Source organism: Schistocerca americana, chromosome 4 (assembly GCF_021461395.2).
Source record: "Schistocerca americana isolate TAMUIC-IGC-003095 chromosome 4, iqSchAmer2.1, whole genome shotgun sequence".
NCBI lineage: Eukaryota > Metazoa > Arthropoda > Insecta > Orthoptera > Acrididae > Schistocerca > Schistocerca americana.
Window position 1 is genome coordinate 228876391 of NC_060122.1, and position 11846 is coordinate 228888236.

Genomic DNA, 11846 nt, shown 5'->3' on the forward strand with positions numbered 1-11846 from the left:
AGCAAACAGAAGACAGTACATCATTCTCAACGGAGGGAAACCTTAGGAGGTAAAAATAACTTTTAGGGTGTTCCGTAGGCGTGTCATAGTACCGTTAATGTTCAAAATGTATGTAAATGACTTGGTCGATAACGAAGTTCCATGAGGTCTTTCGTGGAAGGCGCTATTAAACAGGGTGGTCCATTGATCGTGACCGGACCAAATATCTCACGAAATAAGCGTCAAACGAAAAACTACAAAGAACGAAACTTGTCTAGCTTGAAGGGGGAAACCAGATGGCGCTATGGTTGACCCGCTAGATGGCACTGCCATAGGTCAAACGGATATCAACTGCGTTTTTTAAAAATAGGAATCCTCATTTTTTATTACATATTCGTGTAGTACGTAAAGAAATATGAATGTTTTAGTTGGACCACTTTTTTCGCTGGCGCTGTAATAGTCACAAACGCATGGCTCACAATTTTAGACGAACAGTTGGTAACAGGTAGGTTTTTCAAATTAAAATACAGAACGTAGGTACGTTTGAATATTTTATTTCGGTTGTCCCGATGTGATACATGTACCTTTGTGAACATATCATTTCTGAGAATGTATGCTGTTACAGCGTGATTACCTGTAAATACCACATTAATGCAATAAATGCTCAAAATCATGTCCGTCAACCTCAATGCATTTGGCAATACGTGTAACGACATTTCTCTCACCAGCGAGTAGTTCGCCTTCCGTAATGTTCGCACATGCATTGACAATGTGCTGACACATGTTGTCAGGCGTTGTCGGTGGATCACGATAGCAAATATCCTTCAACTTTCCCCACAGAAAGAAATCCGGGGACGTCAGATCCGGTGAACGTGCGGGCCATGGTATGATGCTTCGACGACCAATCCACCTGTCATGAAATATGCTATTCAATACCGCTTCAACCGCACGCGAGCTATGTGCCGGACATCCATCATGTTGGAAGTACATCGCCATTCTGTCATGCAGTGAAACATCTTGTAGCAACATCGGTAGAACATTAGGTAGGAAATCAGCATACATCGCACCATTTAGATTGCCATCGATAAAATGTGAGCCAATTATCCTTCCTCCCATAATGCCGCACCATACATTAACCCGCCAAGGTCGCTGATGTTCCACTTGTCGGAGCCATCGTGGATTTTCTGTTGCCCAATAGTGCATATTATGCCGGTTTACGTTACCGCTGTGGGTGAATGACGCTTCGTCGCTAAATAGAACGCGTGAAAAAAATCTGTTATCGTCCCGTAATTTCTCTCGTGCCCAGTGGCAGAACTGTACACGACGTTCAAAGTCGTCGCCATGCAATTCCTGGTGCATAGAAATATGGTGCGGGTGCAATCGATGTTGATGTAGCATTCTCAACACCGACGTTTTTGAGATTCCCGATTCTCGCGCAATTTTTCTGCTACTGATGTGCGAATTAGTCGCGACAGCTTCTAAAACACCTACTTGGGCATCATCATTTGTTGCAGGTCGTGGTTGACGTTTCACATGTGGATGAACACTTCCTGTTTCCTTACATAAAGTAACTATCCGGCGAACGGTCCGGACACTTGGATGATTTCGCCCAAGATACCGAGCAGCATACATAGCACACGCCCGTTGGGCATTTTGATCACAATAGCCATACATCACCACGATATCGACCTTTTCCGCAATTGGTAAACGGTCCGTTTTGACACGGGTAATGTATCACGAAGCAAATACCGTCCGCACTGGCGGAATGTAACGTGATACCACGTACGTATACGTTTGTGACTATTACAGCGCCATCTGTCACTAAGCGAAAAAAGTGGTCCAACTAAAACATTTATATTACTTTACGTACTACACAAATATGTAATAAAAAATGGGGATTCCTATTAAAAAAACGCAGTTGATATCCGTTTGACCTATGGCAGCGCCATCTAGCGGGCCAACCATAGCGCCATCTGGTTTCCCATTCAAGCTAGACGAGTTTCGTTCTTTGTAGTTTTTTCGTTTGATGCTTATTTCGTGAGATATTTGGCCCGGTCACTACCAATGGACCACCCTGTATACAGAGAAGAGCAGTGCCAGAAAACTGTATCGAATTGCAAGAACACATCGACACTTGGTGCATGGATTGGCAGTTGACCCTCAACATTAACAAATTTAACGAAACCTCATTCGACCGATACTTGAATATTTCTCCCCGGCATGGGACCCTTTCCAGATAGGATACAGGAAGACTCTTTGAAGAGCAACAGGTTTCATCATTGGTTCGTTTAATAAGGGCGAAACCATCATGGAGTTACTCGTCCAATTTCAGTGGTAGATAATATTGGAGAGGTGTTGTGCATCGCAGTATGGTTTACTGTCACGAGTACTAGAGCGTACGTTCCTAGAAGAGTCAAACAATACATTGTTTCCTTCTAGGTGTACCTCGCGAGAAGAGCTTGAAGAGAAAGCTTAGATTTCAGCTGACACAGAAGGCTTACCGACATTTGTTCTTCCTGCGGATCATTCGCGACCGAAACAGGATAGGAGGGAAGTTCCTTGGTACATCATCCGCTTCATACCATAAGGTGCCTTGCGCAGTATTGATGTTGTTGTAGATGTACTCGGAAAAAAATCTGAATGCAGCAGCCCATTACAAACAGTATTGTAAGGTGCTTAAAAATGTTATTAGGAAGGCAAAAAGTATGTGGTATGCAGATAAAATAGCTAAGTCACAGGATAAAATTAAAACCATATGGTCAGTCGTAAAGGAAGTTGCTGGTCTGCAGAGACAGGTCGAGGATATAGAATCAGTGCGTAGTGGGTTGGGTCAAATGGCTCTGAGCACTATGGGACTCAACTTCTGAGGTCATTAGTCCCCTAGAACTTAGAACTAGTTAAACCTAACTAACCTAAGCACATCACAAACATCCATGCCCGAGGCAGGATTCGAACCTGCGACCGTAGCGGTCTTGCGGTTCCAGACTGCAGCGCCTTTAACCGCACGGCCATTTCGGCCGGCCTGTGTAGTGGGAATGTCCGTGTTACTGATAAGTCGCATATACGTACAGTATTTAATAATCACTTTCTGAATATAGCAGGTGAACTAAATAGAAACCTAGTCCCAACAGGGAATCATATAGCGCTCTTAGAAAAAAGTTTTCCGAGACTGTTACCTGAAATGCTCCTCCACGATACTGACAAGAGGGAGATTGAGTTAATAATTAAATCACTAAAGACCAAGAACTCTCATGGATATGACGGGGTATCTAGTAGAATACTGAAGTATTGTTCTATGTATGTTAGCCCAGTTCTCAGCCATATCTGTAGCTTTTCCTTTAGGAGTGGTCGGTTTCTTGACCGATTAAAGTACTCGGTAGTGAAGCCACTTTATAAAATGGGAGACATTGATAATGTTGACAATTTTAGAACTAATTCTATGCCATCGGTGTTTGCTAAAGTTATCGAGAAGGTTGTATATACAAGGTTACTGGAGCATTTAAATTCACATAATTTGCTGTCAAATGTTCAGTTTGGTTTTAGAAATGGTTTAACAAATGAAAATGCTATATTCTCTTTTCTCTGTGAGGTTTTGGACGGATTAAATAGAAGGTTCCGAACGCTAGGTGTTTTCTTTGATTTAACGAAGGCTTTTGACTGTGTTGACCACAAAATATTACTGCAGGAGTTGGACCATTATGGAGTAAGGGGAGTAGCTTACAATTGGTTCGCCTCTTACTTTAAGAACAGAAAGCAGAGGGTAATTCTCCGCAATATTGAGAGTGGTAGTGATGTTCAGTCCCAATGGGGCACTGTTAAGTGGGGCGTTCCCCAAGGGTCGGTGCTGGGGCCACTGCTGTTTCATATTTTTATATAAGATATGCCTCCTAGTATTACAGGTGATTCAAAAATATTTCTGTTTGCTGATGACACCAGCTTGATAGTGAAGGATCTTGTGTGTAATATTGAAACAGTAACAAATAATGTAGTTCATGAAATAAGTTCGTGGCTTGTGGAAAATAATTTGATGCTAAATCACAGTAAGACTCAGTTTTTACAGTTTCTAACTCACAAGTCAACAAGAACCGAAATTTTGATCAGACAGAATAGGCATATTATAAGCGAGACGGAACAGTTCAAGTTCCTAGGCGTTTGGATAGATAGTAAGCTATTGTGGAAAGCCCATGTTCAGGATCTTCTTCAGAAGCTAAATGCTGCTTTATTTACCATTAGAACAGTATCTGAAATAAGTGACACTTCAACACGAAAAGTAGTCTACTTCGCATATTATCATACGCTTATGTATTATTTTTTGGGGTAATTCTTCTGATTCAAAAAGGGTATTTTTGGCTCAAAAAGTTCGAGAACCTCTTGTCGACCCCTATTCAAAAATCTGGGAATTCTGACATTGCCCTCACAGTACATATTTTCTTTAATGTCGTTTGTTGTTAGCAATATTAGCCTATTCCCAAGAGTTAGCAGTTTTCACTCAGTTAATACTAGGCGGAAATCAAATCTGCATGTAGAATGCACTTCCTTGACTCTTGTGCAGAAAGGAGTGCAGTATTCTGCTGCATCCATTTTCAATAAGCTACCACAAGAACTCAAAAATCTTAGCAGTAGCCCAAACTCTTTTAAGTCTAAACTGAAGAGTTTCCTCATGGCTCACTCCTATTCTGTCGAGGAGCTCCTGGAAGAGCTAAAAAATTAAGCAAATTCCAGTGTTACATTGTTGATTTTCTTCATTTAAACTTACGACTTGTCACCTGAATATGTATTTTTATATTTCATTTTATCTGTTTCTAACTTCGTGTTATAATTTCATGTACTGACTCGTTCCATGACCATGGAGACTTCTCCTTAATTTGGTCCCACGGAACAATAAATAAATAAATAACATTTTTGCGTCCGACACTCGAGTAAGGCCTTCTCACACGCACAACAAACACATTGTAGTCTGTGGCGATCGTGTTTCTGGGCAATAGAAGCCGAGGTAATGGCACGTGTGCCAACAGCCTAGTTTACAATGTGCGGCCTTGAACCGTAGACAAAAAGATACACATTTACTGCAGTTGTCTAACATCAAGACAGCTGTGTGGACGTAGGTTTACAGTCCCTGGTGGCCACATGAACACTATGATAGGCGTTACACAGTGTGATGACATAGCGTGGGGTCAGCACCAGCTCATCGCTGCTTACGATCCTGTTCTTTGCGCTGGATCCACTCTCTCATCGTTGTCTTAGCAACATGCTCTGTACCAGTCAAAATATCCCAGTATAAAAAACCTATTTTCTCGATATCTGTCATTCTTTCCTTTTGGTGTCAGCGCGCCATACTGGCACTTGTTTTCTCGTTTTCATTTCTTCTGACAACATTTCATGGGCTGATATTGCTACAACACTGACATTTCCGTTAACTCAAGGGACACTGCGTTGCCTCTGCATATTCCAACTTTTTGCAGCCTCTTATTGCAGGTACGCTGTTCTATACATACCTCGTGAAGTTCCAAAAAATTTAGAGGCTGGATTAATAAAAAAAAGAGAAGTTGAGATGGTGGTTTTAATGCCGCAGATGCCCTACGTAGGCTGCCCCCAGCCCTACTCGAGCGTGACGCACAGAACGTGCATATTACCACGTAAAACTGTCAGGAAAATCCATTTTTGGTATAATGTTCAACTCACGTGCCACATTGTCTCGTTGTAAGTTACATCAACAACACGTTGACTCTTCATGTGAATTTCTGCGCTTCGTCGTTTCGAGGTAGGTTCGTATTGATAATACTAAGTCTAATCATCTGTGATGATTTTGTCCGCATTCGATATTTCAGTCGACGGCCGGTGTGGCGGAGCGGTTCTACGCTCTTCAGTCTGGAACCGCGCGACCGCTACAGTCGCAGGTTCGAATCCTGCATCGGGCATGGATGTGTGTGTCATGTCCTTAGGTCAGTTAGGTTTAAGTAGTTCTAAGTTATAGGGGACTGATGACCTCAGATGTTAAGTCCCATAGTGCTCAGAGCCATTTGAACCATTTTGATATTTCAGCCATGTCGCGGCAGGCGTTCACGCGGTTCCGCGGTTCTTTGTTGGGAGAATGGGGACAGAGGGTGGGGAGTGAGTGACAGTGTGCGGGACAAACTCTGCACACTTTTTTTTCTTCTTCAAAACATTTTGGAGAATGTCTTGAGAGCGCATGATGTAGAGATGTCGGTCCATTGTGAGTTGTGACACAACGATAGTGACGCACTACGGCTGCACGTCCACTACTAAAACACTGACAGCTCACAACTAACTGGTTGGATACATATCTGTTGTTTATAGTTCTTAGTTCAAGTCGCCACCGTAGTTACTGTGCTGACGTCGCTTATAGGCCAGGCGTCGCTTATAGGCCAGGAATGAAATTAGTCTCTGACAATTTTGGACGAACATTGTACTCAGAATCTGAGTTGATTTGAGCCATTCCTACTGCGAGGAGTTCTAATGTACTCATTTTCGTTGTGGCACTGGGTGGTGTGTGCTTGTCACATGGAATACTTCTGTCGTTTCTCATGTACAGCTGTGGTGATGTTAGATGCTTAAGCTAAGCGATTGTATTTTTGATTTGCGCCTATTGTAAGTCGTCAGTGGACCTCGAAGCGGACAGCGAAATTAAACATTATCACTCGTTGATCGGGCAGCACGACAGTTGTTAATGAATAGAAGAAGACAGAATGAAAAACTGGAAACACGGTAAGACAGTAATATGTAGAAGAGACGGCGTATCGTTGAAGCGAATGTCCGTAATGGTCAGTTTCTTTGCATTTGGGCTTAGACCAAATGGTGCAATGGCACAATCCTGTTCTTCTTACATGACCAGTATCCAGAGACCACGTTTAGGAGTGATGAAAACAGTTTCTGTTAGATATATTCTCTCACAATTACGTCTATCATCTTGCATACTTTCCACGCTCTCTCGGTCACCTGATGTCTCACTGACCTGGCTTGTTTGGCACTGGAAAGCACGCGCTCTTCGTCCAAACAGGTATGTCGTCGAACTGGTCTGCTAGTTCCACCACATGTGGCATCTTGCAGCTCAGGTTACTATGCGTGAACTTTATCTGCTAAAGCATTTTTTTTAAGCGCTCTACTGCATTCTTTTGCTGTCTTCTTTGAATACGACTGTTCTCTCTCTCTCTCTCTCTCTCTCTCTCTCTCTCTCTCTCTCTCACACACACACACACACACACACACACAAACAAACAATAATTCCATTTGACCATCCTAGTTTTAGTTTTACAATAAAACACTCACTTCATTTATTCGCTGTTTACTAGTCATTATTAGTATTTTCAGTTATTTTTTGTAAAATCTGTCTCTCACAGTCACGAACACATTATCAAAAAGTATAATTATTTTAGCTTAATGACCTCATAAGGAACTGCGGAAATTTAGAACACGGTTAATTCTGTTCGTTGTACAACATGTGCCACGGCTGCTTGGTATTACTGCTTAATTATATTCGTACGTTGAATTTTGTTCGAACACCTTTCACCCATCAGTTATTTGTGGCCACTGTGACAGACGAATCCAAGAGGAAAAATGTGACACCAGAGCGGCATTACTCAAGGCATTCACTATAAAGCAGCTACTTTCCCATAAATCTACAATTTATCTCTCTTTAAGCTTCCGGCCACTTGGTTCAATAATTCGATTACTTGTGTAGAATTTCTTCCTGTCTGCTGACAGAGACTACTGATAGGACCTGCATGAAATACTGTCTTCAATCAAAAATGTCTTTATATTAGGATTTCAGTTATCGTTTGTCACAAAATTTCCCCGGTTGCTGTGTCTACGGATGTGTAGTCAGACTGCACCATCGCAAAAGTCGTCATTTCATTGCGATACGCACGCACTATTACTTTAATAATGTTAGTTTTCATTTTATATATAACTATGTCACAGAAAAACTATTGTTAGGTTTTATGTCCCGTTACAAGCGACGACATTGGAAGAGTATTATCTGACACTGCATCTAAATTTCAATTAACAAAAGTATAATGTGTTATAGTCATCTTTTAGAAATATCGTCGAATAAAAACACTTGTACCAGGCGAGGACTCCCAGCCAGTTATGCCATACACACATTTCAACGAATAATGCAAGCTTTGTTGAATATTTAGTTGCACTGAACACGAGTGTTTGAAGCTAGTGGTGGCCACTCGACTAAGAAATCAGTATCCACGTTCATGGATCGTTATGAAGGGACCAATGAAAAAGTGGATTTACTCGTAAAATTGATCTTTATTGCGTACCAAGATGCTCATTTGAGAAAGGTCGTGTGGTTGGATAATTCTCTTGCTAACGTAATATTTACGGTAAATGAGGACAATATTGGGTATAAACTAACAAATAACGTTGGTCGTTGTGACTTTTGTTTCCAGATAGATGCGTACGAACCGATTACGATTTATGAAACTATTTTGGTGAGCTGGAGGGTTTCCATGCTACCAGTGCGCTCTTGAATGTGGCTCAGACATCAGCGCAGCTCCGACCACCGCAAGGCAAACCGTTAGGTGTGCAGCGACATCCACCGCCGATGTGTCGCTTGCTTTAAATTTAGAGTGCGCTTCCAGCCAAGTGAGAGGGCGAGCAGAATTCTGAGTCTTGCTAGCGAGTTAGGCAGACGCAAAATAATCACTGGAATGGTACTCTGTATTTTCAATAAAACGGCGGTCGTTTAGGTAATTCTCGCTTTGTTTCTTTTTCCTTCAAGCTTTCTCTCTAGTTGTTCTGACTAGATGACATAATGGAAATTGTAAAATACATATCTTACTAACGATTTTCTTCTACTTGTAGCACGTTCTGCCTACACGGCGTCTCATCAGTCACTATAAAGTCTGATAGTATATGTTCGGATTTATATCATATATTAGCGGTTCCTTCAACCTTAATGCGCCCTTAATATAAAAAGGGTGAACTTTCCATTTCTGTCACTTACAAAAGATAATACGGAAAAATATCCTTAAGGCCATATCATAAATTGAATTAAATTAATGGCAAAATGTTTTAACGTCACGTGTTTAATGCCAATTGGAAATAAGTTTTAATAAGTGTAGTTTCGTTAGTGCGGATTGGTGTTTCAACTCCGTGGCGCAAAATTCTGACAGATGGCGTGTATTTGTTCATTGATGTACACGTTACGCTCTCTACTAAGGAAGAACGGTCATATTACCAGGTTTGCTATGTATGGGTAATTACAAAAGAGTTTTTCAATAAAAGTTGTAAAATACAAGCACTTCCGCATTTTGGGACCATTTAACGGTAACCAACACTTACTCATCTAACACTTCTAAATTATTTATTGGACAGTACATGGAAAAGAGAAATATTGAAGAAGAGATACCCGATAATAATGAAGACGTACTTCTACGGTTAGCAGTGGAAGCGGTAATCATGAAAATTGTAATATCTTGGTAACCCGAGAAAAGTAAACACTCATGGCGTTTTCAGACATGAGGAAAACAACGGCAAAGTAAACTTGAAAAACTTTAGAGATTGCGGAGGAGAGCAAGATGGAGGACGTGACATATATATTATTTGTGTACTCCGACTGAGGATGATTAGGGAAATGAAGATTTATGAAGTTATTGTCAAGTGGGGTGAAAGAAAACTTCAAAACTTGGCCAGCAGTGTTATAAGCAATAGTAGCGGTGCTAAGAATTGTTCACTTGGGACTGAAAGTAAAGAACAGTTTCAAAAGGACCAACCGCTTGCAAGTACCGGGCGTCACTGTGACAGGTAATCTGGAATGGAAGGTATAGGAATGGTGAGTAGTATTCGTATAGACAGACGCATATGGGCATAGTCATCGTAGGATTCCAGTAACGGTATGTAATGCTAGAGAGTGTGAGCAAAACGGCACAGAACGGAAAGAAACGATTTACCTTTCGCGTGAAGTTAGTTGTTTCAGTATACAGAAGGAACGCTTATCTCCTGGGTTGTGTCTTTGTGGTTTTACTTCATGTAACACGCCTTGGCACGCTTGATTCTTACAAGAGCAGTTATTATAGAGGTCATAAGCACTGCATTACGCAATTATAGCTATTAATTACGGATGTTATATATAGAAGTGTGAACAACAAAAGTTCACGTAGTTGCCTTATGTAGTTGGTAACAGTTCCTAACTTATTGCGTGTTGACCTTCGTCTAACGGTCTTCTGACAATGATTTCCCTAACGTTTCGCCGGCATTAGTGGCTGCATTGTCAAAGGTTCGCCCTCCATTGCTCGTACTAGCGAAACGTCAGAAGAGAATGCGCAAACAAACTTCAGCAGAAGATTTCGAGACGAAGGCCAACAAGCAATACGTCAACAAGCGACCACGAAAATATGAAAAATTTTATGGCATTTCGTACATTTGCTGTAGAGTGAAGTGCTACTAGATGTTGGACACAAATGTCGCAGGAGTAGGATACAAATTCCCGTCCATTCATCCTTAAAATTTCTCGTCGTTCTCCTAAACGATTTCAAGATTGACCAGTTACTGCCCTTAACAAGCAATTAGTGCTCTAATGACGAGACGCAAACTACCCTGGTTTAGACTGTGCGTTTTCTAACATTGTTATTTTGCTCAACATGTTTCCAAAACATAGAACATCCACAAACGCTTTTATGAGCTTTATTAAATGGCTTGTCCAGCTGCAGACCGGAACAATCATTTCACAAAAGTTTCTAAAGTAGAGAGAAACTTCTCGCTGCAGAATATACATGCAAAATTCTCTTTAACACCATTTCGAGTTCTACAGCGTAATCAGTATACTATAGCTGCAATTACTGTTTGACCAAAAATACTTCTTCACCCTGTACGTAAATGTATTTGGAAGCACACATTATCAGCCTATCGTTCGCTAAAGAGCGGCACGCACCTGTTGCTGCCCTGAACAGTGGCAGACTCCGATGATGACGAGCAGCAGCAGTGGCAGCGGCAAGCTGGCGACGCCCGTGCGCATGCGCAACCACGTCCGGCGGCCGCGGCGTCCCATAGCGGAGTGCCAGTACCGCCGGAGAGAGCCCCGAGCGGGAACCTCGAAGGCGCCGAAGACGACTGCGAGGGCGACGGCGAAGGCGCAGGCGAGTGCCGGGAGGAGGGAGGAGCACGGCCGGTATGCAGGCCGGCAGAGCTTTCTCCATTCACCGCCCCGACGCGTCCGCTGTACCGCCCCGGAGGGTGACCATAACATAACCCGCCAGCGGCGCGGAGGAAACACTTACCCGGTTACGGTAGTTTCTCACACCCATGTGCGGCATTGTGCCGGTGAATCAGCGTGAGCGCATGCATAACGCGACTGAATGATGCGACCATTGCGCTCGGAACAAAGGTCCTAGCAGAAGCTGCTTCAAACCGTATACAGGGTGGTCCATTGATGACCGGGCCAAATATCTCACGAAATAAGCGTCAAACGAAAAAAACTTCAAAGAACGAAACTCGTCTAGCTTGAAGGGGAAACCAGATGGCGCTATGGTTGGTCCACTAGATGGCGCTGCCATAGTTCAAACGGATATCATCTGTGTTTTTTTAAATAGGAACCCCCATTTTTTTTACATATTCGTGTAGTACGTAAAGAAATATGAATGTTTTAGTTGTACCACAGTTCACAAAGGTACATGTTGCACATCGGAACAACCGAAATAAAATGTTCAAGCGTACCTATGTTCTGTATTTTAATTTAAAAAACCCACCTGTTACCAACTGTTCGTCTAAAATTGTGAGCCATAGCGAAAAAAGTGGTCCAACTAAAACATTCATATTTCTTCACGTACTACACGAATTTGTAATAAAAATGGGGGTTCCTATTTTTAAAAAACGCAGTTGATATCCGTTTGACCTATGGC

The 11846-nt window shown here is 42.1% G+C and overlaps 1 protein-coding gene across 1 annotated transcript in view; it reads right to left on the bottom strand.

Moving 5' to 3' along the window:
* The window catches only part of LOC124613011 (trypsin-7-like), a 151197-nt gene extending 140167 nt beyond the window's left edge, over positions 1-11030 (bottom strand). The window contains exon 1 of the mRNA XM_047141565.1: positions 10880-11030. Within this exon, the coding sequence (XP_046997521.1) occupies positions 10880-10996 (117 nt within the window). The 5' untranslated portion in view covers positions 10997-11030. The remainder of the gene's footprint in view (positions 1-10879) is intronic.
* Between the last annotated feature and the right edge of the window lie 816 nt (positions 11031-11846).